Source organism: Crassostrea angulata, chromosome 8 (assembly GCF_025612915.1).
Source record: "Crassostrea angulata isolate pt1a10 chromosome 8, ASM2561291v2, whole genome shotgun sequence".
NCBI classification, from domain to species: domain Eukaryota; kingdom Metazoa; phylum Mollusca; class Bivalvia; order Ostreida; family Ostreidae; genus Magallana; species Magallana angulata.
Genome location: NC_069118.1, coordinates 58,559,562 through 58,587,520, shown reverse-complemented (window position 1 = coordinate 58,587,520; position 27,959 = coordinate 58,559,562). Strand labels below are relative to the sequence as shown.

Below are 27,959 nucleotides of genomic sequence, written 5' to 3'. Positions count from 1 at the left end.
TATGAAACATGTGGCAATTTCCTTGAGTCATTTCTCACACATATTTGAAAACAATCATCAATGATTCTAAAATGTGATCTTTATTTGTTTATTGTATGATTTGTACCATTTTAATTAACAAATAGACAGCTGTCCTGCTTGTGATTTCTTGTTTTCATGAAAAAAGTAAGCTAACAATCATATTTAGTGAATATCTAATCTATTCTGATTTCTAGTCTTCTTCTAACCATGCTAAAACAGTAAGTTACAACCTACAAGTTAGACATCTGCCTTAAATTAGAATTAAATTCAAACACACCCAGGTAGCTGGAGACAGAGTTGATTTCAATGAAAAATGTTCAAATTTGACATGTTTTTCTACTTTTTTATGCATATATACCTTAGAAAGGTAGAAATAGGTTGTTTCTTGTTCATTTCAAAAGTAATTATCATAGCAGATGTTATTTCAAAGTCAAATGTACATTTACATATCCTACATGTAATCTTAATGCAGACAATTAAATAGAGGGGGGGGGGGGTTTCAATTATGTAAACACATCTAAATATCTTTATGAAATAAAAAATAAAGGAAACATAATTGTATACTTTTATTGAAAAACAAATTTTCACAGCAATTATGAATTTCTTTAAACAGCCTTAATTTTGTTTTCATAATTTCTTATCAAACACAAACCACAACATGGCATGATGCTTTCTTCAAGTTCCATTACTGTTCATGCATTATTGGATTTAATTTGAATTACCGGTAAATAGTCTGTAGAACACAAGGAATATGCATGTGGATAGAGGTGACAGGTTAATCTCCGGAGCTGACCCACAAGAATCAACAGGTACCGGTAAAAGCCATGTGGTAACAAGAGTCTGTTTTGAGCTGAAATAAATAAAAAAAATAATTAGCTGTGTTTACATACATGTACTAGTAATAGCTGTGTTTACATTAACATATGCATAGTATTTCTGTAAAAAATACACTGACCATGCAGTGTAATAAGTATGACATATCCCAATACATGACATAACATTTAGGCAGTACAAGATCAAAAATTTGCATATCAAGTCATAATATAATATTAAAAAATTTTCATAGGTATAAACACTTATCAAATTGAGAAAGAGAGAGAGTTTGAGAGAGAGAGAGTTTATTACCATACTTGTAGTGCAACAGTCAATATTTCAATTCGTATTACAAACGAATATTACCCACCGAACAGCGTCAAAGTACATGTACTGGTATTAGCTTCTGGTATACCATTTTTTATCAATTCTACTGTGTATATTTTGTTTGCAAATAAATTTAGCGAGGGTTTTTGTTTATTTTCTTATAAATTACATGTTTTAAAAACAATACTACGTGTAATAAGCATAAAACATGTATGAGTAAACTTAATGAAGAATTTTTAATAGATTATTTTTCAAAGAATGTGGTACATTAAATGTATGTCAATCTTTATAAAACTAGCGTATATTTCGTGCGCCATAAATTGCAAGTTTTTTGTAAATATCATTTACTTGCATGATAGGTATATATGGTCTAACCAAAATTTTCTTCATAAAGCTACAGCTGTAGGTACCACATATATGTTTTGTCACAAGTATACATTTTTAAAAAAAATACCCAAATTCCAACAGTTTAAATAAACTCAACTCATTCTCTGATAAGTTCATTGTGTTTTGTGCGTGCATATCTTATTTGTCTGCTGCAACAGCAGCCAATCAGCGGTAAGCTGAATCCACAAAAAGAAAGTTTGTGTTTTAGGAGCGGGTAAATTGTTTATGCGACACTGTCAAGAAAACCACACCAAATAATAACAAGAAACATAAATATTCACTTAAATGTATTCTGTTGTAAAGTAAAGGTTTTTAACACTTATTGCATCTTGCAAAACATGTGATGACCTTAATCATCTGTCATATATCTGATATACATGTATATGTAAAAGATGGGAGAAATAACGACGGAACAAAGTGGGATTCGAACCTGGCCCTCTGAATCTCTAGTCAAGTGCTCTAACAACTGAGCTACATGTATCTGGCACCGGTATTCAAACCAGTCTGACTGTCACATTCCTCCCCCTTAAATGATCTTCACCCTTGAAGATCATCCCTGGCAGGATCGAGTTAACCTGTTCGTTCCAGGGGTTGGTCACAACACCAATATTGTAACAGGATGGGAGAAATAATGAAGGGATTTGAACCTGGGCCCCCTGAATCTCTAGTCAGGTGCTCTACCAACTGAGCTATCAATGATCGGCATCATAAAGATATCAAAGTCATGTTTTAACTCTGAAGTCTGAAGTATACAATTTTATTTACTTGAAGTTATGTCTACAGGGTATTCATGACTACATTTGGAGACCTCTGCACAAGAATATATGATATGTTTCTAATTAGACCCTGCTTTGAATTTTGAGTTGAAAATTCACAATCTGTTATTTTTTTAAATAGATAAATTCAGTTACCCTTTCCAGTCCCCCATGAACCTCGAGCGAGTCTAAACACCCATGAAACATGTAAAAATTACACGTTAGTAAACAAACACCCACACCATAACAAAAACATCTAACAGTGTGCACGTACTTACATGTACATCTATACTATATACTAAAGTTTAACCAGTTAACAAGAAACTTTAAAAGGAGTAAAAGCCTCACCTTCTTCAGTAACATCCACATAAATCACACACTTTAATGTCCATCTTTTCTCCTTTATTACTCGTAGCTTATCAACGGCTGATCGTCGACAGAAGTGTGGCTGTCAGAATTTCCTCGTAAACGATTCACACGAGAAAAATATCCTCCTTAAACAAATATGTAGTATTGTTCCCTGTGCATGTTCATATGTTTCACAGCAAATTGAAAATGCATGTGTACACCGAAAGAATACACAACTTCTCTTCTGCATTACGGCTCTCTCTTTTCTACAATGCCGTTCGTTACTGTTTACATTCGGCGCGCGCGCGGGGGTCACAAACAGGGGCGCCCCCAAATAGTTGCACATAGAACGTTTAAATAATGTGTGTTCATTGAATTCATAAATGATATAGATGAAAAAAATGAAATTGAATCACAACAATTTATCTAAGACGCAACACAACGTAATGCAGTAAATGCCTGGGCCTTAATGTGGCATTTGTTCGCTTGTGTGTCTATGTAGACATATTAACTCGTTCATGTACGATTCTCACATATTTGTTTTATGAAATTTGAAAAAAAATATAGGTCAGAACTTGTTTAATTTGATACCAAATGACATTATTTAATATATTAACAATAACTAAATTAATTTTTTTTCATAAAATGATAACGATTTTTGCTATCAGAAAAATACGTGTATGAGCTGCTGACCCCTGATTATAGGGGCCAGCCCTTTTTTCTTAATTTTAAATGAAAGCTCTCGTTATTCTAAACAACTTTTGTTCTATATGTATTAACAAAATATTTTTAGTTTAAAGGTTATAATACAAAAAGCAACAAAATTTCAGCCCCGAAAAAATCTTAAACTTTGGCGACGAATAGCTCAAAAACTAACAAAGAAATTACCAAAATTTTCATGCCAGCAAAATTATAAAATGTTACCGACAATTTCGCCAAATTTCATGCATCTATCATCTGTAGTTCCCGAGATCAACTCTGGACAAAAGACCCCCCAATTTTCAATTAAAGGGCAATAACTCATAACCGGAAGTGAATTTTAAAAATTAGAAAAAAACATCTAGAGATATTAATATCATCTACATACCCTGAAAGTTTCATAGCAATCAGACAAAACATGTTCGAGAAATCTCGTGCACAAAATTTGCGGGAAAAAAAAAAATAACTAGAGCAAAGCTCGTTGCAAAGCAACGAGTGGGTTTTCCGCTAATGTCGAAAGCAACGCTAGAAGTACGTCTAAGAAGCAGAGTTCTTAATCTAGAAACAAAGAAACCTAAGTACAAAATGATAAAAAAAATCGAATGATTCTTGGTACAACTTAACATGATCCGAATGTTTTTAAGTACGACTTAACCAAAAACCCTTAACCATTTCAAGAACGACTTAACAAAAAAAACAATGTGTTTAAGTACGACTTAACAAATTTGACTTCATTTTAGGTACAAGTTTACTTTACCTTGAACTTACATCTTTTTTCTTAACCCAGAATGCAAAATTAAAAATTTATGTAAAAAATCAATTTTGTTTAAAACATAATTCTGAGCAACTTTTCCTCTTCACTGCTTTTCAAAAGGTTGACCTTTCGTACTGTGTGCTCGTTGCGTCATTAATTGTCAGAAACTTATCGATGTTAAGTTTACTTTATTGTACTTCTGTGAATATTTTCTATGTAAAATTACTATGAACCAGACAACATTGAAATGGTGAACATTTCAAAGGGCCCCGCTTATGTTATTTCAGAGAATTCTGCTTTGACCTTGACCTATAACTTGAAATTTTTCCAGCTGGCATAGAAGTTTTGATTCAATTTCATTCCCCCTAACATACATGCATTTTTGTTCAATCTGACCAAGATTAAGCATATTTGGAAAATAATCTACTATTTAAAACTAATTTTAAAAAGATCTGCTATGACCTTCACATTGACAGACTTGGTTCAAGGTCACTGCACGCCATTAACCAATAAACTCTTTAAAGGTAAAATATTAGCCAAATAGGGGCTAAAAGGAGAGTATATCTATGCTCTTAAAATATGGATTTTTGTGTGATCTGATATGACCTTGACTCTTCATCTACAAATATCATTCGAGGTCATTGCATATATTTTGAACAAAGGCATCATGTGGGTGAAGTATGAGGCTGAATGGAGCAAAGGGAGAGAAGATATACTCCGGACAAGGATTTTTAAAAACATAATTCTGGTATGACCTTCACAGTTTCTTTTCACTGAAAATAGGTTCAAGGTCACTACACACCCTTTCACCCTTTACTCAAAAGCTCTGCTTATGTGAAGTCTGAGCCAAATAGGGGTTAGTAGAAATTATATATGCTCTCAAAAAAGGATTTTTGCATGATCCGATATGATCTTCACCCGTTACCTAGAAATTTCATGCAAGTTCACTGCACATCGTGTAACCATAGAGACACTCTGTGAGTATTAGCCAGATTGGACCAAAGGGAAAAAAGATATGCCCCAGACAAGGATTTTATATATATAATTCTGCTATGACCTTAACCTTATACCTAAAAACATGGTTCAAGGTCACTGCACATCCTTCAACCAAAGGAACCCTGTGGATGAGGTATGAGCCAGATTGGGCCAAGGGGAGAGAAGCTATGCTCCTGTCAAGCCATCTCGGATGGACAGACGGACAAATTGATCACTAGAAGGCGCCCGCATAAACATGCCTTTTTATCTAATTTAAAATAGTATCCATGCTATCTGCCCATGGTGAATAGTCATCAAAACCATTCATCAGCAGAATTTGATTTCCCTCCTTTTTAAGGTGGTATGGGACATCTGTCGATATTAATGTGGATTAAAGTACTATATAATTGAAAACTTTTCACCGGTTTAGAATTTTCAAATTTTACAATATTTAACCAAAAAATAGCTTTTAACTAGAACTGTCCTAATGGGACTAATACCCCCGCTAGGCTAATTTCAAATGGGACAAATAATTGAATTGAATAATAATTAAGGTTTGGAACACATAAAAAAAAAAATTCTAGAATTGTAAAAAAAAAAAATAGTTAACAAAGAAAAATCAAAATTGTCAGAATTTCACTGTAAATACATATCTATAACAGTAATACATTTACAAATGTATGTATTTGATGATATATTTTTTTAATTTAATTGATTTAAAGAAAAACCAACAAAATGACAAAAACCCCTCCCTTTGCAGTGAATAGAAATACCGGTAGCCAAGCAATGCTCTTCTGTTGATAAAACTTTCAATATCTTTCTTATAAGAGTCTTGACAGATGCAATTAGTTGTTTCAAATTTTCCTCACTTTCTCCTATGGCACAATTGAACTCCATATCAGAAAATTGATCCCATAGGACTATGATTTTCTTTGATGAGCTTGTTAAATTTAATAAACTCCCAAAACATTACCATAATTACCATACTATGTAAAAATATGTAAAAAAGAAAATTTAATATTACTAACAATTTTAAATTGCCAAAACACTACAATCATATCAGTAATTTTGAATTTCATTTAAATTAATGCTCAATAGGGTCACTTCATCAAATTACTTGACAAATAAATTTAAACAACCTCTACAAATAGTTTAACTTCTTTATTAATAATTATATTATTTATTTCCTTATAATGATAGACCTTTTGGTTTACATGAAACAGTTTTAAAATAGCCCCAAAACCATCACCCATTTTACAGATTATCAATTTCCCCTAAACACATGCTCCATCTGAACCATGGCTCAGATAATGGCTCCCTTGGGACAAATGAATTCAGCCACACTTGTCTTTGATGTTCTCATTAGCTCCTAAGAATTTATCATTGACAAACAAAAACTTTGCATTGTCAGTTGATAGAATACTTAAAAAAAATAATTTTTTTTTTATTAATTAAGACATAAAGACAAAAAACTCCATCTGGATGTATTTATATAAATATATTTTAGAGTGTTTTCTATTAATTAATTAATAAAATCTGTAAGGATTACCTCCCTTACTTTTCAACATTAGTGTACAATATATAGAATAAGGAAAATGAAAAATGTCATAAAATCATTAAATCTTGTCTGATCTTAAAAAAAATTGCAGGTGCACATCTTCAGATGGTGTTCAACATATGTACAAATTTTCAAACTGTTCCATGCAGTAATAAAAAATTCTATAGGGGGGACAAAGTTGCGTCTACAGACAGACGGACAGACGGACAGACAGACAGACGGACAGACGGACAGACGGACAGGGTGAAACCAATATACCCCCCTAAACTTCGTTTGCGGGGGTATAAAAATATTTGAAAAGGTAAAAATTGTAAAAACCCCAGCGGGATTCGAACTCATGACTTACAGGTTCCTAGTAAACCCTCTAACCCACTGTGCTAAGGAGTTAGGTGACCATATTTGAAAAGAAACTACATGTACTTATATAATTACACTTTATTTTATTGTTTATTTCGATAAACAATACGTCACAACATGGAAGTGTCCCATATCACCTTATACTCGGAACACCTCTGACCTAATAAGATCGCCGCATTAAATACAAAGTTTGATTTAACTCTACTTTGTTTATCATCCAGAAATTCTGCATCCCTGACAAATAAAGTTTTCTGTATAATGAAATACCAATTAACTGACTATTCGGACAATAGCAAGTTTATTGTCCCATTCCACAGCAACTATTTCCCTTGGCTTTGCCTCATTAAATAGTTGCTGTCTTGGGGGACAATAAACTTGCTATTGTCCTCATACCCAGTAAATACTAAATAGGCATATAATATCACATCCACCTACATTTCATGTTATATAACCTCCCGTTTGTAACCTTCAATTTCACTGTAAAGTCAACATATCTGTCATAGCTGCAAGTTTCACAATTTATTTCTGCTTCTCATGTACTTAAAATTAGGGGCCTTAATATTGCATACCAATTCCAACAAGAGACATCCCTCTAACTATTGATAATCATTAAAATTCATTTCATGAATCTACGCAACAATGATAAACCTTCAAGTACAGTCACTCTCAATTTTACAAAAATATTGACGGTACTTTATCCGAAACTGTTCCTTGTATCTTTAACTTAGTACACTAACATTTTTATGAAAAGACGGTTTGTCTTAGAATAAGAAAGCTAATGCAATTCTGAGAAAAAGAATACCACATATTGCCAATTCCATTGAGGTTTAATAAAAATATGGCCATTTAAGTGAACCCACCATTTCCAATTTCCTTTAGTAAACACAGATTTACAGGGTTCTCCATAGTAAAACATCTTTACCTGACCTTTTAGAGGTCAACTTTTGTTCAACCACCTTTAAAAGAAACCTTATTCAATACAACATATGCCTACATGATATAATCATGATAAAAGCTTCACATCACTTAGAAATACCCTTACATGTATACCCCCCACCCCCCAATCTTTTGATTTTCATAAAAAGTCATGGTTTGAAATGTTTTACCTAATTTTATGAAACGTGTGGCAATTTCCTTGAGTCATTTCTCACACATATTTGAAAACAATCATCAATGATTCTAAAATTTGATCTTTATTTGTTTATTGTATGATTTGTACCATTTTAATTAACAAATAGACAGCTGTCCTGCTTGTGATTTCTTGTTTTCATGAAAAAAGTAAGCTAACAATCATATTTAGTGAATATCTAATCTATTCTGATTTCTAGTCTTCTTCTAACCATGCTAAAACAGTAATTACAACCTACAAGTTAGACATCTGCCTTAAATTAGAATTAAATTCAAACACACCCAGGTAGCTGGAGACAGAGTTGATTTCAATGAAAAATGTTCAAATTTGACATGTTTTTCTACTTTTTTATGCATATATACCTTAGAAAGGTAGAAATAGGTTGTTTCTTGTTCATTTCAAAAGTAATTATCATAGCAGATGTTATTTCAAAGTCAAATGTACATTTACATATCCTACATGTAATCTTAATGCAGACAATTAAATAGGGGGGGGGGGTTCAATTATGTAAACACATCTAAATATCTTTATGAAATAAAAAATAAAGGAAACATAATTGTATACTTTTATTGAAAAACAAATTTTCACAGCAATTATGAATTTCTTTAAACAGCCTTAATTTTGTTTTCATAATTTCTTATCAAACACAAACCACAACATGGCATGATGCTTTCTTCAAGTTCCATTATTGTTCATGCATTATCGGATTTAATTTGAATTACCGGTAAATAGTCTGTAGAACACAAGGAATATGCATGTGGATAGAGGTGACAGGTTAATCTCAGGAGCTGACCCACAAGAATCAACAGGTACCGGTAAAAGCCATGTGGTAACAAGAGTCTGTTTTGAGCTGAAATAAATAAAAAAAATAATTAGCTGTGTTTACATACATGTTCTAGTAATAGCTGTGTTTACATTAACATATGCATAGTATTTCTGTAAAAAATACACTGACCATGCAGTGTAATAAGTATGACATATCCCAATACATGACATAACATTTAGGCAGTACAAGATCAAAAATTTGCATATCAAGTCATAATATAATATTAAAAAATTTTCATAGGTATAAACACTTATCAAATTGAGAAAGAGAGAGAGTTTGAGAGAGAGAGAGAGAGAGTTTATTACCGTACTTGTAGTGCAACAGTCAATATTTCAATTCGTCAATTACAAACGAATATTACCCACCGAACAGCGTCAAAGTACATGTACTGGTATTAGCTTCTGGTATACCATTTTTTATCAATTCTACTGTGTTTTTTTTTTTTGCAAATAAATTTAGCGAGGGTTTTTGTTTATTTTCTTATAAATTACATGTTTTAAAAACAATACTACGTGTAATACGCATAAAACATGTAAGAGTAAACTTAATGAAGAATTTTTAATAGATTATTTTTCAAAGAATGTGGTACATTACATGTATGTCAATCTTTATAAAACTAGCGTATATTTCGTGCGCCATAAATTGCAAGTTTTTTGTAAATATCATTTACTTGCACGATAGGTATATATGGTCTAACCAAAATTTTCTTCATAAAGCTACAGCTGTATGTACCACATATATGTTTTGTCACAAGTAAACATTTTAAAAAAAAATACCCAAATTCCAACAGTTTAAATAAACTCAACTCATTCTCTGATAAGTTCATTGTGTTTTGTGCGTGCATATCTTATTTGTTTGCTGCAACAGCAGCCAATCAGCGGTAAGCTGAATCCATAAAAAGAAAGTTTGTGTTTTAGGAGCGGGTAAATTGTTTATGCGACACTGTCAAGAAAACCACACCAAATAATAACAAGAAACATAAATATTCACTTAAATGTATTCTGTTGTAAAGTAAAGGTTTTTAACACTTATTGCATCTTGCAAAACATGTGATGACCTTAATCATCTGTCATATATCTGATATACATGTATATGTAAAAGATGGGAGAAATAACGACGGAACAAAGTGGGATTCGAACCTGGCCCTCTGAATCTCTAGTCAAGTGCTCTACCAACTGAGCTACATGTATCTGGCACCGGTATTCAAACCAGTCTGACTGTCACATTCCTCCCCCTTAAATGATCTTCACCCTCGAAGATCATCCCTGGCAGGATCGAGTTAACCTGTTAGTTCCAGGGGTTGGTCACAACACCAATATTGTAACAGGATGGGAGAAATAATGAAGGACCAAACCGGGATTTGAACCTGGGCCCCCTGAATCTCTAGTCAGGTGCTCTACCAACTGAGCTATCTGGCACTGGTATTCAAACCGGTCTGATCGTCACATATATAAAGAATTATTTTAAACAATGTTGTTCAATAAAACATAACACTCGCAACCTTCGGTTTTTGTCTGTAATTAATCAATTTTGGCGTGCGATCAGTTCTCGCCGAGTACCATTTCTCACCAGTGCATTGTTACGTCATTTTATCAACACATAAAATTACATACGAAAGTATGATGTAACAGTGCACCAGCGAGAAATGGTCCTCGGCGAGAACTGCTCGCACGCCAGTACTGCCAGTAGTCAGATTAAAAAAAGAGAATAAAAAATTACATTTAAAACATTAACAAGGACAATTTAAGTACACATCATAACTGCTAAACAAGAAAAATTATGTGAACTGGTAGAATGGTAGGCATAGTTCTAACTTGTAACCTACATGTACAAGTACATGTACCGGGTACCCGTTGGTCTGCTAAACCTCTTTAATGATACAATGATCGGCATCATAAAGATATTAAAGTCATGTTTTAACTCTGAAGTCTGAAGTATACAATTTTATTTATTTGAAGTTATGTCTACAGGGTATTCATGACTACATTTGGAGTCTTCTGCACAAGAATATATGATATGTTTCTAATTAGACCCTGCTTTGAATTTTGAGTTGAAAATTCACAATCTGTTATTTTGTTAAATAGATAAATTCAGTTACCCTTTCCAGTCCCCCATGAACCTCGAGCGAGTCTAAACATCCATGAAACATGTAAAAATTACACGTTAGTAAACAAACACCCACACCATAACAAAAACATCTAACAGTGTGCACGTACTTACATGTACATCTATACTATATACTAAATTTTAACCAGTTAACAAGAAACTTTAAAAGGAGTAAAAGCCTCACCTTCTTCAGTAACATCCACATAAACAGGTCTAGGCAACCTCCGTTTTTGGAGGATAGCTCAATTTCAAGATGGCTGCTGATTTTTGCCATATATGGAAAGTCACTTTGCATTGTGGGTGAAATTATCCTCCATTTTTGGAGGATAGCATGGGTATATTTCAAAGGCTTCGTGCATATCTTTAATGAGAAAATGCAAGCACCAGACCATATGGGAATTAAAGTTAAGGGAATAAACTAATGATTGTATGCGGCGATTTGAAATTCTATGTATAGTATTTTCACAATATGCCTTGAAAGTGTGTACTTCCTGTGTTCAGTTTTACGAATGACATAGACTATTTACATGTTTCATTTAATAAAAATCACAAAATAGTGATGTTTATTACTCATTAAAACATTAATTAGTTCATTCACGTTTAGAGACACACAATAGATATCTTGATCTGCTATATTGTACATGTACAAAGTAAATGTTTGCATATACCTTAGGAACTTTGTAGCTCTTATTCTAATTAATTCACATGTTATTAAGTATCATTTAAATTTAATCCCTTCACACAAAAAGACATTGTTAAATTTTATTAATCAAAATGATACCATTTATAGATATCAATTATCCACAATATTGAAAAAAAATGTGAGAGTCTTCACATAAAATTTTTTTCTTTAAAATCAGCCCTGCAATTATTTAAACTTAAATATTTATTAAATATTATCAATAATTATAATTATTAATAGCTAAATAAGGTGATATTTTTATAGTTTAATAATTATATTTTATTCATAGTTAACTCCCTTTGTAAAAACAGAGTTAATTGCCCTTCATCTGAAAAGATCCACCAGGGGGCGCATACATCTATCCTCCAAAAACGGAGGATAAAATCTATCCTCCAAAAACGGAGGTTGCCTAGACCTGATAAATCACACACTTTAATGTCCATCTTTTCTCCTTTATTACTCGTAGCTTATCAACGCCTGATCGTCGACAGAAGTGTGGCTGTCAGAATTTCCTCGTAAACGATTCACACGAGAACATATCCCTCCTTATACAAATATGTAGTATTGTTCCCTGTGCATGTTCATATGTTTCACAGTAACTTGAAAATGCATGTGTACACCGAAAGAATACACAACTTCTCTTCTGCATTACGGCTCTCTCTTTTCTACAATGCCGTTCGTTACTGTTTACATTCGGCGCGCGCGCGGGGGTTACAAACAGGGGCGCCCCGACAAATAGTTGCACATAGAACGTTTAAATAATGTGTGTTCATTGAATTCATAAATGATATAGATGAAAAAAATGAAATTGAATCACAACAATATATCTAAGACGCAACACAGCGTAATGCAGTAAATCCCTGGGCCTTAATGTGGCATTTGTTCGCTTGTGTGTCTATGTAGACATATTAACTCGTTCATGTACGATTCTCACATATTTGTTTTATGAAATTTGAAAAAAAATATAGCACAGAACTTGTTTAATTTGATACCAAATGACATTATTTAATATATTAACAATAACTGAATTAATTTTTTTTCATAAAATGATAACGATTTTTGCTATCAGAAAAATACGTGTATGAGCTGCTGACCCCTAATTATAGGGGCCAGCCCTTTTTTCTTAATTTTAAATGAAAGCTCTCGTTTTTCTTAACAACTTTTGTTCTATATGTATTAACAAAACATTTTTAGTTTAAAGGTTATAATACAAAAAGCAACAAAATTTCAGCCCCGAAAAAATCTTAAACTTTGGCGACAAATAGCTCAAAAACTAACAAAGAAATTACCAAAATTTTCATGCCAGCAAAACTATAAAATGTTACCGACAATTTCGCCAAATTTCATGCATCTATCATCTGTAGTTCCCGAGATCAACTCTGGACAAAAGACCCCCCCAAATTTCAATTAAAGGGCAATAACTCATAACCGGAAGTGAATTTTAAAAATTTGAAAAAAACGTCTAGAGATATTAATATCATCTACATACCCTGAAAGTTTCATAGCAATCAGACAAAAAATGTTCGAGAAATCTCGTGCACAAAATTTGCGGGAAAAAAAAAATAACTAGAGCAAAGCTCGTTGCAAAGCAACGAGTGGGTTTTCCGCTAATGTCGAACGCTAGAAGTACGTCTAAGAAGCAGAGTTCTTTATCTAGTAACAAAGAAACCTAAGTACAAAAAGATAAAAAAAATCGAATGATTCTTGGTACAACTTAACATAATCCGAATGTTTTTAAGTACGACTTAACCAAAAACCCTTAACCATTTCAAGAACGACTTAACAAAAAAAAACAATGTGTTTAAGTACGACCTAACAAATTTGACTTCATTTTAGGAACAAGTTTACTTAGTCTGGTACCCTTCCCACAATTCCGTTCGCGCACTCTCTACATTGAAGAGAGTGCGCGAACGGAATTGTGGGAAGGGTACCAGACTACATTGTAGAGAGTGCGCGAACGGAATTGTGGGAAGGGTACCAGACTACAAGTTTACTTTACCTTGAACTAACATCTTGTTTCTTAACCCAGAATGCAAAATTAAAATTTACGTAAAAAATCAATTTTCTTTAAAACATAATTCTGAGCAACTTTTTCTCTTCACTGCTTTTCAAAGGGTTGACCTTTCGTACTGTGTGCTCGTTGCGTCATTAATTGTCAGAAACTTATCGATGTAAAGTTTACTTTACTGTACCTCTGTGAATATTTTTTATGTAAAATTACTATGAAACAGACATCATTGAAATGGTGAACATTTCAAAGGGCCCCGCTTATGATATTTCAGAGAATTCTGCTTTGACCTTGACCTATAACTTGAAATTTTTCCAGCTGGCATAGAACTTTTAGTTCAATTTCATTCCCCCTAACATACATGCATTTTTGTTCAATCTGACCAAGATTAAGCATATTTGGAAAATAATCTACTGTCTAAAACTAATTTTAAAAAGATCTGCTATGACCTTGGCTTCACATTGACAGACTTGGTTCAAGGTCACTGCACGCCATTAACCAATAAACTCTGTAAAGGTAAAATATTACCCAAATAGGGGCTAAAAGGAGAGTATATCAATGCTCTTAAAATATGGATTTTTGTGTGATCTGATATGACCTTGACTCTTCATCTACAAATATCATTCGAGGTCATTGCATATATTTTGATCAAAGGCATCATGTAGGTGAAGTATGAGGCTGAATGGAGCAAAGGGAGAGAAGATATACTCCGGACAAGGATTTTTAAAAATATAATTCTGCTATGACCTTCACAGTTTCTTTTCACTGAAAATAGGTTCAAGGTCACTACACACCCTTTCACCCTTTACTCAAACGCTCTGCTTATGTGAAGTCTGAGCCAAATAGGGTCTGTAAGTCTCGTTTACTTTCACTTTCGTTTTCCAACTTCCGGGTACATCAGCGTTCGTAGCAACATTCCTGTGCAATGGTGTATTGTTTCGCAATCGGTTGTACGCATCGCACTGGCGGAAAGCAGACATGCAGTTTGTTTAGATTCCCAACTGATGTTAGGGAAAGGAAGAAATGGATAGATAGGTGCAGGTAAGTCATGAAAACTACAAATAAAACGCATCATTGTCTTTATATTCAGTGCTATTTAGAGGTCACGAAAAAAAGATGCATTAAAACAATTTTTCGTCAAATCGTGAGTGTATTTAAAGAAATTTAAGACGAATATGTTCAGGCCAAACGTTTCTATAAACCTAGCATTTGATTTGCATACTTTTATCTGGCAATGTTGAGATTAAAAACCCCTTCCCACAAATGCAGTAATGCCATGTTATTCTGGACCTTTTACTTTCCCCTCAAAATAAAACCAGTTCTAATTTTCAATATCACATGCCTTCAGTATTGTATTGAATTCAAAATATAGTTATATTGATATTTAAAACAAATAAATAATACTGAGCTCGTTTTTCAGACGAGCAGACAGAGAGTACAGTAATAATGACAGGATGGGAAGAAAGAATTTGGACCTACCATTTTTGCATATAGCAAAAATGTGGGGTATTTTCAAGAGGTGTACACACCTAAAAGGTAATAAAGTGAAGTAGAAGGACTGCATGATAAACATTGATTTATTATTGCATTCAAGATAATTACAGTTTACACCAGTTTTTAAGAATAAAATGTACTATATGATTCAAACAAAGTTATATATATGAAAGTAAAATGTTAAATATTTCTCTGATTTATTAAATTTTCTAGAAAGAAAGTGGACAGTGTATCCTCCATTTCCCACCAGATGCCAAGTGATTCAGCTTCAGGGTCAGATGTTGGACATAATCCCGCTCTGGATCACAATTACTGTGACCATCATGATGACACACAAGATCATTCACATGAGGGTAATTAAAAATAGTTATAAACATAATTATGATCTTATATTAAAAAACATCATTAAAAAATATATTGATGGTTTAATTCACAAACAACTGAATTTTTATTGACAACACTCTGCAACAGAAAATAGACTGATCAGAAAAACTTCATTTTTTTAAATTAAACCAATGAATACTAAAATGTTTCTAATTACAATCAATTATAAATGAGAAATTAAAATGTATGAGAGGATCAACTAAAAATATATTTGTATCAAAATGAGTGAATCTTATGAATTGCACATTACAGTGTCCATCTTAAAGAATCAGATCGCGAGTCTCCAAGAAGAAATTGAAAATATGAAAATACAAACACCCAAAATGTCAATCAAAGATATAATAAATGACACTGAGAAGGTAAGTTACATAAATGGAGTCATGGACATTTAAAATTTTAAATGCTTCATTTTGTAGAATTATAATTGTTAAACTTAAATGCATGTGCATAATGAAATACTTGTTATACTAGAAAAAGAAAATAAATAAAAAATGACAGTGCATACTAAATTGTGTTTGTTGTATATGTAAGTACATTTTAATGTGGCTTTGACACTGACAAGAAAAATGTAACAATAATGAAATGTATAAGCTTTAACATATAAAGGAGTGGCCTTTAACAAATAATATGAAATGTACACAACATAATAAATTGGATACAGGTGGTCAGGACATACAGTTATCAACACTGACAATGGCCCATAAAATAAAAGACTTAATTTGTTTGTAGATGTTGCTCTACACCTCATTCCCAGCTGATGTGTTTCAAGTTGTTGTCAGTATGCTCTACAGAATGGCACCATTTAACTATTACTCTGGTTGGGCTGTGACCTGTTTTTCCATTGAGGACCAATTGTTAATAACATTAATGAAGCTGCGGCTTAATTATCGTGACTTGGACTTGTCGGTACGATTTGCAACAAGCAGGGCAACTGTGTCAAATATCATTAACACTTATGTTTCAGTCTTGCATGAAATCTTCTTTGACAGCATTCTTAAGGAAAAAGGTATTCCAAGTCAGATTAAGTGCAAAGGATCAATGCCCAAGTCCTTTGAAGAGTTCGCGTCAGCTCGAATAGCTATGGATGCTACCGAGATTATTCAAGATGTGCCATCTGACATGAACTCACAGTCCTTGTCTTACAGTAGTTATAAGAGCAGACATACTGTCAAGGCAGTTACATGTGTTTCACCCAATGGTGCACTTGTGTTCTCATCTGACTTGTACCCTGGTTCAACTTCAGATGCAGCCATCGTTGATCACTGTGGAGTGTTGCAGCAGCTAAAAGCCGGAGATCTCATATTAGCCGATAAAGGTTTCAACATCTACGACAAACTTCCTTCTGGTGTCTCCTTGAATATTCCACCATTTCTTTCACAAAAAGCACACTTCACCAAGGAGGAGGCAGCATTATGCTACAAGATAGGAAAAGCCAGGATTCATGTCGAGAGAGCAAATGAGCGCATCAAAAACTATGAGATTCTTAATCACATTCCAGCTCAGTATCGACACATGTCTGCTAAAATATTTCAGTTATGCTGTTGTCTCGTAAACATTCAGGCACCACTTCTCAAGGAAATTTCAGATAAATACGAAATTTAAATAATTATGCTCTTAAAGATATTAGAAATGTTTCAACTTGACAAGTAGTATTGTTCTTTTATTTACAGATGTAAAGAAAAACCAAATTCTTTATTAATAACTAAGAATGTTCATCATATGATCTTATCGCATCAGTGATATAACTAACCTAATTTACTTCAGTGATTCCAAAAACACCATGAAATAAAAGTCTATCATGGCAGAAATGTTTGGGGCCCACATCTTGTCTTTTACAATTCTTACAATCTGCATGTCTTTGGTTGTCCATATCACTAAATCGCAACACTCTGTACCAGTCAGGTAAAGCTGGCCCTGGATTTGATGCCAGTAATCATGTGTTGTCTTTAACGACAAACTTCCATTGTTATCAACTGAAAATACACACATATAGATGTATATATATATATATATATATATATATATATATATATATATATATATATATATATATATATAAGTAAATTTAATTTTGGTCAAAAATATTATGTGATGCAAAAAAGATAACAAAGTGTGCATAGGATAAGATTTGTATAAATTATCTAACTACCCAAGAAAAAATCTTTGACGGAGGAGCACGCCTCCATTATGGTCTTGTCCTTAGCTGTAAATGGGCACTTGACCTCTATGATAGTCGGTAGAGTTGCTGGTTGGTCGTTCTGCTGAAGGTGGACAATGTCAGTTTTATGAAAATCTCCTTGGACAAAGCCATCAGGTGATGCACCCAAAACACCTGATTCGTGAAGCCAAATTCCTGAAGTACACAAGTAGTAGTATGTACACAAATGAAAAAAAAAGTTAAACAGCCTAAACAAAGTAAAATTATAAATATCTGTAATTTGACTTCGAATAGTGATAATATTGACATTAAAGCTGTGCTAATTGCAGAAATAAAACATTCTCATTTCATGTTTAGTCTCTTAAGATAATCACAATCATCACATCATATATAAAACAAAAGTGGTTCCCATCTTGTGATAGAGCACAATAACACAAAACTTGCCTGTCTGCAAAACGGTGACTGCACCAGCTTTACAATACTCCTCAACACCCACTTTCTCATGCGTGATACCCCACTGAATAGGAGCTCTTCTTTCCAAATTATAGGCACTTAAGATTCGTTTCTTAAGGGACTCTGTCAATCTACAAAAGAACAATCAGATCTTACAATTCACTATTTCAAAATCAGTCATACATTTACCTTTCAAAGTCAAATTATATAATGCTACAATGCTATAGAAATAAAATAACATACATGGCACCTGATCATACTTGTGTACAGTATAAATGTTATAAAATCACACTGTATTTAAAAAATATATTTTGTTGACATTTTAAAATATTTTTTGGGAGTGTTGGGGTGTTAAATACCTCTTTCGTCTAATCGCTCCAATAATTTGTCCAAAGTTAGACGCAGTAAATCGAAGCTTCCTTACAGCTGCCCACAAAGAGTTTTCTCTCTGACCAGTTGATGCGAATGCTGCCTCCATTATCTTCTCTGGAGAGAGAATAAGATGTTTTCGAAGCCATGTTCTACTGTCTTCAGCATTAGTGTACCCCTCACTCATCAGTAAGTCCTCAATCAAAGGTACTGGACTTTCCTCAGACTTTGGCTCCTCAGAAAGAATCCAATGTAAAGCTACAATGCATTTTGTTTAATATATATTAGTATTGATAAAAGCAGTGGTGAATTTTACATATGGATTTTTTTTCTTCAATTTCTTAATTTGGACACCTGGATTTTTGAATAATAATCAGGTACATGACAATAGATACCAAGTTACTTCAAAGTTAGACATTATCAAGATAAACAAAATTCAAAACAAAACCAGCAAACTGCAACATCAACAATAACATAGAATTGGAAACTGAAACAAATAAATAAAAGTAATCTCCAATGCACAGAATGGCAACCTGTGAAGCGCCCCAATTGTCCCAGCTGATGATACAAAAATGATCTGTCTTCGTCTGTTACTTTTTTTTTCAATGCTCTAAACAATTTAGCATTAAAAATATATATTCTTATATAATATATATATGGTTATCAACTTTGTTAACTCTCTCTCTCTCTCTCTCTCTCTCTCTCTCTCTCTCTCTCTCTCTCGTTAGCTAGCAGTTTATTTATAAATACATACTTGTACTCCTGTTGCTTTGGTGGATACAGGTCAGACATAGTAACAGTAGATTTCGGTGGCGCTGACTTTGGATGCTTCAGCCAACTACATTTAATGTCGGTTTTGCTCGCTCTTTTATAACTGTAAATGAATATAAACTTTTCTCTATCAAGATAAATATGATTAATATGAACGGAACACATCATTCTTATGTATACTGAATGGTTTGTAAAATAATTTCAATTCTTTTTAAAAATGACAAGTTTTAAAATTAAAACATATTTTTAGCTTTCACTGTACATACCTTAAATCCATTTTCATAATTAAATAAAACATGTTTACTAAAATAATGGGTTGATTTTTTAAAAAGTAAACATACCCAAACAAAAGTGCTGCAGCAATATGATGGCACTTGTATTGTCCCATCGGGCACTGGCAGGTTGCATCTTTTACCACTCCTGTATCTTCATTATCCAAAAATATCTACAAATTCCAAATTAAAATTAATGCTTGTAATGTGTCTCTGGATATTCTTTGCAACATTTTTTCATTCATTATTTGTTAAAATGATTATAGTTTTTAAAGCATATGCAACTCAAGGGCCTTTGTGAATAAACACATTTAACATGCGCAGATCCAGATTTTTTTTCCAGGGGGGGGGATCCGACAATTTAGCTTGACAGAAAGGTCTGAGGCATATCTATTATGTAAATTTTAATTTGCAGGTGGAGTCTAGGCACCCCCTCTCCCCATCTGGATCCGCGCATTATCATTCACGAGAAACCTGTATTACATGTACCTCACCCCCCCCCCTCCCGTCGCTTTTTCGAGAGCACACCTACGCAAACCCACACGCCTTTATAAAATGCCTTGGTTTTTTTATTTTTCAACAGGTACAACACTCTCGCTAAACAAAAGTGTGCTCTTTGGATTATCTTCGCCATCAGAAAAGTTCTAGAAAAGTGAAGAATGTTGACATGACATTACCTGTACTTTGTACGACGTGTCCCTCATAGAGGCCTGCACACATGCAGTAATAACGCGCAGTTCGTCGACAACAAATCGTAGAACTCTCCCGCTCTCCACCGCAGCCTCGCTCTTCCTTGTCAACTTAGTATGCCCCTCAACGTAATTCACCCAATACAAAACTGAAAGCGCCATTCTCAACCATGTACCCGGAAGTTGTCTTTCACGCGAATTCTCGCTAGTCACGTGACGAGACTTACAGACCCTATAGGGGTTAGTAGAAATTATATATGCTCTCAAAAAAGGATTTTTGCATGATCCGATATGATCTTCACCCGTTACCTAGAAATTTCATGCAAGGTCACTGCACATCGTTTAACCATTGAGACACTCTGTGAGTATTAGCCAGATTGGACCAAAGGGAAAAAAGATATGCCCCAGACAAGGATTTTATATATATAATTCTGCTATGACCTTAACCTTGTACCTAAAAACATGGTTCAAGGTCACTGCACATCCTTCAACCAAAGGAACCCTGTGGATGAGGTATGAGCCAGATTGGGCCAAGGGGAGAGAAGCTATGCTCCTGTTAAGCCATCTCGGATGGACAGACGGACAAATTGATCACTAGAAGGCGCCCGCATAAACATGCCATTTTATCTAACTTAAAATAGTATCCATGCTATCTGCCCATGGTGAATAGTCATCAAAACCATTCATCAGCAAAATTTGATTTCCCTCCTTTTTAAGGTAGTATGGGACATAGATCTGTCGATATTAATGTGGATTAAAGTACTATATAATTGAAAAATTCTCACTGGTTTAGAATTTTCAAATTTTACAATATTTAACCAAAAAATATCTTTTAAAAATATTTGAAAAGGTAAAAATTGTAAAAACCCCAGCGGGATTCGAACTCATGACTTACAGGTTCCTAGTAACCCTCTAACCCACTGTGCTAAGGAGTTAGGTGACCATTTTTGAAAAGAAACTACATGTACTTATATAATTACACTTTATTTTATTGTTTATTTCGATAAACAATACGTCACAACATGGAAGTGTCCCATATCACCTTAAACTCGGAACACCTCTGACCTAATAAGATCGCCGCATTAAATACAAAGTTTGATTTAACTCTAATTTGTTTATCATCAAGAAATTCTGCATCGCTGACAAATAAAGTTTTCTTCTGTATAATGAAATACCAATTAACTGACTATTTGGACAATAGCAAGTTTATTGTCCCACTCCACAGCAACTATTTCCCTTGGCTTTGCCTCATTAAATAGTTGCTGTCTTTGGGGACAATAAACTTGCTATTGTCCTCATACCCAGTAAATACTAAATAGGCATATAATATCCCATCCACCTACATTTCATGTTATATAACCTCCCGTTTGTAACCTTCAATTTCACTGTAAAGTCAACATATCTGTCATAGCCGCAAGTTTCACAATTTATTTCTGCTTCTCATGTACTTAAAATTAGGGGCCTTAATATTGCTTACCAATTCCAACAAGAGACATCCCTCTAACTATTGATAATAATTAAAATTCATTTCATGAATCTACGCAACAATGATAAACCTTCAAGTACAGTCACTCTCAATTTTACAAAAATATTGACGGTACTTTATCCGAAACTGTTCCTTGTACCTTTAACTTAGTACACTAACATTTTTATGAAAAGACTAAGAAAGCTAATGCAATTCTGAGAAAAAGAATACCACATATTGCCAATTCCATTGAGGTTTAATAAAAATATGGCCATTTAAGTGAACCCACCATTTCCAATTTCCTTTAGTAAACACAGATTTACAGGGTTCTCCATAGTAAAACATCTTTACCTGACCTTTTAGAGGTCAACTTTTGTTCAACCACCTTTAAAAAGAAACCTTATTCAATACAACATACGCCTACATGATATAATCATGATAAAAGCTTCACATCACTTAGAAATACCCTTACATGTATACCCCCCACCCCCCAATCTTTTGATTTTCATAAAAAGTCATGGTTTGAAATGTTTTACCTAATTTTATGAAACGTGTGGCAATCTCCTTGAGTCATTTCTCACATATATTTGAAAACAATTATCAATGATTCTAAAATTTGATCTTTATTTGTTTATTGTATGATTTGTACCATTTTAATTAACAAATAGACAGCTGTCCTGCTTGTGATTTCTAGTTTTCATGAAAAAAGTAAGCTAACAATCATATTTAGTGAATATCTAATCTATTCTGATTTCTAGTCTCCTTCTAACCATGCTAAAACAGTAAGTTACAACCTACAAGTTAGACATCTGCCTTAAATTAAAATTAAATTCAAACACACCCAGGTAGCTGGAGACAGATCGAGTTAATTTCCATGAAAAATTTTCAAGTTTGACATGTTTTTCTACTTTTTTTTATGCATATATACCTTAGAAAGGTAGAAATAGGTTGTTTCTTGTTCATTTCAAAAGTAATTATCATAGCAGATGTTATTTCAAAGTCAAATGTACATTTACATATCCTACATGTAATCTTAATGCAGACAATTAAATAGAGGGGGGGGGGGGATTTTTCAATTATGTAAACACATCTAAATATCTTTATGAAATAAAAAATAAAGGAAACATAATTGCATACTTTTATTGAAAAACAAATTTTCACAGCAATTATGAATTTCTTTATAAACAGCCTTAATTTTGTTTTCATAATTTCTTATCAAACACAAACCACAACATGGCATGATGCTTTCTTCAAGTTCCATTATTGTTCATGCATTATCGGATTTAATTTGAATTACCGGTAAATAGTCTGTAGAACACAAGGAATATGCATGTGGATAGAGGTGACAGGTTAATCTCCGGAGCTGACCCACAAGAATCAACAGGTACCGGTAAAAGCCATGTGGTAACAAGAGTCTGTTTTGAGCTGAAATAAAAAAAATAATAATTAGCTGTGTTTACATACATGTACTAGTAATAGCTGTGTTTACATTAACATATGCATAGTATATCTGGAAAAAATACACTGACCATGCAGTGTAATAGGTATGACATATCCCAATACATGACATAACATTTAGGCAGTACAAGATCAAAAATTTGCATATCAAGTCATAATATAATATTAAAAAATTTTCATAGGTATAAACACTTATCAAATTGAGAGAGAGAGAGTTTGAGAGAGAGAGAGTTTATTACCATACTTGTAGTGCAACAGTCAATATTTCAATTCGTAAATTACAAACGAATATTACCCACCGAACAGCGTCAAAGTACATGTACTGGTATTAGCTTCTGGTATACCATTTTTTATCAATTCTACTGTGTTTTTTTTTTTTTGCAAATAAATTAGCGAGGGTTTTTGCTTATTTTCTTATAAATCACATGTTTTAAAAACAATACTATGTGTAATAAGCATAAAACATGTAGGAGTAAACTTAATGAAGAATTTTTAATAGATTATTTTTCACAGAATGTGGTACATTACATGTATGTCAATCTTTATAAAACTAGTGTATATTTCGTGCGCCATAAATTGCAAGTTTTTTGTAAATATCATTTACTTGCATGATAGGTATATATGGTCTAACCAAAATTTTCTTCATAAAGCTACAGCTGTATGTACCACATACCGGTATATGTTTTGTCACAAGTATACATTTAAAAAAAAAACAAACCAAATTCCAACAGTTGAAATAAACTCAACTCATTCTCTGATAAGTTCATTGTGTTTTGTGCGTGCATATCTTATTTGTCTGCTGCAACAGCAGCCAATCAGCGGTAAGCTGAATCCACAAAAAGAAAGTTTGCGTTTTAGGAACGGGTAAATTGTTTATGCGACACTGTCAAGAAAACCACACCAAATAATAACAAGAAACATAAATATTCACTTATATGTATTGTGTTGTAAAGTAAAAGTTTTTAACACTTATTGCATCTTGCAAAACATGTGATGACCCTTAATCATCTGTCATATATCTGATATACATGTATATGTAAAAGATGGGAGAAATAACGACGGAACAAACTGGGATTCGAACCTGGCCCTCTGAATCTCTAGTCAAGTGCTCTACCAACTGAGCTACATGTATCTGGCACCGGTATTCAAACCAGTTTGACCGTCACATTCCTTCCCCCTTAAATGATCTTCACCCTCGAAGATCAACCCTGGCAGGAGTTAACCTGTTAGTTCCAGGGGTTGGTCACAACACCAATATTGTAACAGGATGGGAGAAATAATGAAGGACCAAACCGGGATTTGAACCTGGGCCTCCTGAATCTCTAGTCAGGTGCTCTACCAACTGAACTATCTGGCACTGGTATTCAAACCGGTCTGATCATCACATATATAAAGAATTATTTTAAACAATGTTGTTCATTAAAAAATAACACGCGCAACCTTCAGTTTTAAATATTTGTCTGTAATTAATCAATATTGGCGTGCGATCAGTTCTCGCCGAGTACCATTTCTCACCAGTGCATTCACTGCATTGTTACGTCATTTTATCAACACATAAAATTATATACGAAAATATGATGTAACAGTGCACCAGCGAGAAATGGTCCTCGGCGAGAACTGCTCGCAGGCCAGTACTGCCAGTAGTCAGATTAAAAAAAGAGAATAAAAAATTACATTTAAAACATTAACAAGGACAATTTAAGTACACATCATAACTGCTAAACAAGAAAAATTATGTGAACTGGTAGAATAGTACGCATAGTTCTAACTTGTAACCTACATGTACAAGTACATGTACCGGGTACCCGTTGGTCTGCTAAACCTTTCTAATGATACAATGATTGGCATCATAAAGATATTAAAGTCATGTTTTAACTCTGAAGTCTGAAGTATACAATTTTATTTACTTGAAGTTATGTCTACAGGATATTCATGACTACATTTGGAGTCTTCTGCACAAGAATATATGATATGTTTCTAATTAGACCCTGCTTTGAATTTTGAGTTGAAAATTCACAATCTGTTATTTTTTTAAATAGATAATTTCAGTTACCCTTTCCAGTCCCCCATGAACCTCGAGCGAGTCTAAACATCCATGAAACATGTAAAAATTACACGTTTGTTAGTAAACAAACACCCACACCATAACAAAAACAAACAGTGTGCACGTACTTACATGTACATCTATACTATATACTAAATTTTAACTTTAACTTTTTTAAACTTTAAAAGGAGTAAAAGCCTCACCTTCTTCAGTAACATCCACATAAATCACACACTTTAATGTCCATCTTTTCTCCTTTATTACTCGTAGCTTATCAACGGCTGATCGTCAACAGAAGTGTGGCTGTCAGAATTTCCTCGTAAACGATTCACACGAGAAAAATATCCTCCTTAAACAAATATGTAGTATTGTTCCCTGTGCATGTTCATATGTTTCACAGTAAATTGAAAATGCATTTGTACATCGAAAGAATACACAACTTCTCTTCTGCATTACGGCTCTCTCTTTTCTACAATGCCGTTCGTTACTGTTTACATTCGGCGCGCGCGCGGGGGTTACAAACAGGGGCGCCCCGACAAATAGTTGCACATAGAACGTTAAAATAATGTGTGTTCATTGAATTCATAAATGATATAGATGAAAAAAATGAAATTGAATCACAACTATTTATCTAAGACGCAACACAACGTAATGCAGTAAATGCCTGGGCCTTAAAGTGGCATTTGTTCGCTTGTGTGTCTATGTAGACAAATTAACTCGTTCATGTAACGTTACGATTCACACATATTTGTTTTATGAAATTTGAAAAAAATAGGGCACAGAACTTTTTAAATTTGATACCAAATGACATCATTTAATATATTAACAATAACTGAATTAATTTTTTTCATTAAAATAATAACGATTTTTGCTATTAGAAAAATACGTGTATGAGCTGCTGACCCCTAATTACAGGGGCCAGCCCTTTTTTTCTTAATTTTAAATGAAAGCTCTCATTATTCTAAACAACTTTTATTCTATATGTATTAACAAATTATTTTTAGTTTAAAGGTTATTATACAAAAAGCAACAAAATTTCAGACCCCCTAAAACCTTAAACTTTACCGGCAAATAGCTTAAAAACTAAAAAACATTTTGCCACAATTTTCATGCCAGCAAAACTATAAAATGTTACCAACAATCCTGCTAAATTTCATGCAACTATCTTTTGTAGTTCCCGAGATCAACTCTGGACAAAAGACCCCCTAATTTTCAATTAAAGGGCAATAACTCATAACCGGAAGTGAATTTTAAAAATTTGAAAAAAACGTCCCCAGATATTAACATTGTCTACATACCCTGAAAGTTTCATAACAATCAGACAACAAATGTACGAGAAATGGCCTACACAAAATTTGCGGATAAAAAAGAAAAAATAACTAGAGCAAAGCTCGTTGCAAAGCAACGAGTGGGTCTTCCGTTAATGTCGGAAGTAAAGCTGGAAGTTCCTGTAAGAAGCAGAGCTCTTAAACCAATAACAAGAGTAACTAAAATAAAAAGATGAAAAATCGAATTATTCGTGGTACGACTTAACAAAATCCGAATGATTTTAAGAACGACTTAACAAAAACCTTTCTGATTTCAAGAACGACTTAACAAAAAAAATCCGAATGTGTCCAAGTACGACTTAACAATTATTTTTGGTACGAGTTAATATTACTTTGAACATTACGCTATTTTTTAAACCAAGGACGCAGAATCAAAATTTCCGGAAAAATCAATTTTTAAACCCCGATATCTCTGTTATGCATCGTCCGATTTTAAAACGGCTTTCAGTGTTAGATTCAGCTTAATAAGCTGTACAAAAAACATATTCATTTTTGATTAAATCAGAAAATTCATTTTTTCGAAAATTTTGTTTTACTTCCGGTTTCGACCGGAAGTGATAGATTTTCAATTCCAGCCTTATTACAGAGGTAAATCGATCAAATCATAACCATTTAAAATTTCAAGCCTCTATCTTAAAGCGTTTTTGAGAAAAGTCCGGGACAAAACGACTTTTTGAAATTTTTAAAAATGACGTCACGTCAAAACGGGAGTGACGTTCTCTTTAAAACTTTTACATTTTTGAGGGACGCCAACTTGCAAAAATCTCTGAAAATTTCATCAAAATCGGTTAAACACTTTTTGAGTTATGAAGCAAAAAAGGAGTCAGAAGAAAAGAAAAAGAATAATAACTAGAGCAAAGCTCGTTGCAAAGCAACGAGTGGGTCTTCCGTTAATGTCCGAAGTAAAGTTGGGAGTTCCTGTAAGAAGCAGAGCACTTAAACCAATAACAAGAGTAACTAAAATTAAAAAAATGAAAAAATCGAATTATTCCTGGTACGACTTAACAAAATCCGAATGATTCTGAGTACGAATTAACATAAACCTTCTCGATTTCAAGAACGACTTAACAAAAAAATCCGAATGTGTTCAAGTACGACTCAACAATTATTTTTGGTACGAGTTAATTTTACTTTGAACATTGCGCTATTTTTTAAACCAAGGACGCGGAATAAAAATTTCCGGAAAAATCTTTTTTAAACCCCTATATCTCTGTAATGCATCGTCCGATTTTAAAACGGTTTTCAGTGTTAGATTCAGCTTAATAAGCTCTACAAAACACATATTCATTTTTGATTTGATCAGAAAATTCATTTTTTCGAAAAATTTGT

The 27,959-nt window shown here is 33.3% G+C and overlaps 2 protein-coding genes and 2 long non-coding RNA genes across 4 annotated transcripts; 1 reads left to right on the top strand and 3 right to left on the bottom strand.

The window, feature by feature from the left end:
* Positions 1-572: 572 nt before the first annotated feature.
* LOC128159820 (uncharacterized) lies at positions 573-2,964 on the bottom strand. The gene is made up of 2 exons (XR_008240184.1): positions 2,652-2,964; positions 573-871 (listed from the first exon to the last, which is right to left on the bottom strand). It is a non-coding gene; the product is annotated as an uncharacterized LOC128159820 (long non-coding RNA).
* Positions 2,965-15,301: 12,337 nt separating this feature from the next.
* On the bottom strand, positions 15,302-20,558 carry LOC128159814 (uncharacterized). The gene is made up of 8 exons (XM_052823017.1): positions 20,324-20,558; positions 19,716-19,819; positions 19,358-19,477; positions 18,594-18,755; positions 18,226-18,365; positions 17,773-17,976; positions 17,374-17,596; positions 15,302-17,038 (listed from the first exon to the last, which is right to left on the bottom strand). The coding sequence occupies exons 1-7, from the start codon at positions 20,495-20,497 to the stop codon at positions 17,379-17,381; spliced, it is 1,122 nt and encodes a 373-aa protein (XP_052678977.1). The 5' UTR covers positions 20,498-20,558; the 3' UTR covers positions 15,302-17,038; positions 17,374-17,378.
* Positions 15,490-17,299, top strand: LOC128161145 (uncharacterized). The gene is made up of 4 exons (XM_052824378.1): positions 15,490-15,592; positions 15,876-15,982; positions 16,353-17,171; positions 17,294-17,299. Exons 1-4 carry the CDS (start codon positions 15,490-15,492, stop codon positions 17,297-17,299), a joined length of 1,035 nt encoding a protein of 344 aa, XP_052680338.1.
* Positions 20,559-22,925: 2,367 nt separating the features above from the next.
* Positions 22,926-26,106, bottom strand: LOC128159819 (uncharacterized). The gene is made up of 2 exons (XR_008240183.1): positions 25,506-26,106; positions 22,926-23,225 (listed from the first exon to the last, which is right to left on the bottom strand). It is a non-coding gene; the product is annotated as an uncharacterized LOC128159819 (long non-coding RNA).
* Between the last annotated feature and the right edge of the window lie 1,853 nt (positions 26,107-27,959).

Excerpts from the sequence above, each read along its gene's own strand:
- LOC128161145 (XM_052824378.1), top strand. The coding sequence starts at position 15,490 with ATGCCAAGTGATTCAGCTTCAGGGTCAGATGTTGGACATAATCCCGCT. Across the intron at positions 15,593-15,875 it reads ACAAGATCATTCACATGAGG|TGTCCATCTTAAAGAATCAG; the intron begins GTAATTAAAAAT and ends TGCACATTACAG. Across the intron at positions 15,983-16,352 it reads TAATAAATGACACTGAGAAG|ATGTTGCTCTACACCTCATT; the intron begins GTAAGTTACATA and ends ATTTGTTTGTAG.
- LOC128159814 (XM_052823017.1), bottom strand. The coding sequence starts at position 20,497 with ATGGCGCTTTCAGTTTTGTATTGGGTGAATTACGTTGAGGGGCATACT. Across the intron at positions 17,977-18,225 it reads AGTCACCGTTTTGCAGACAG|GAATTTGGCTTCACGAATCA; the intron begins GCAAGTTTTGTG and ends TGTGTACTTCAG. Across the intron at positions 17,597-17,772 it reads CGTCAAAGATTTTTTCTTGG|TTGATAACAATGGAAGTTTG; the intron begins GTAGTTAGATAA and ends GTGTATTTTCAG.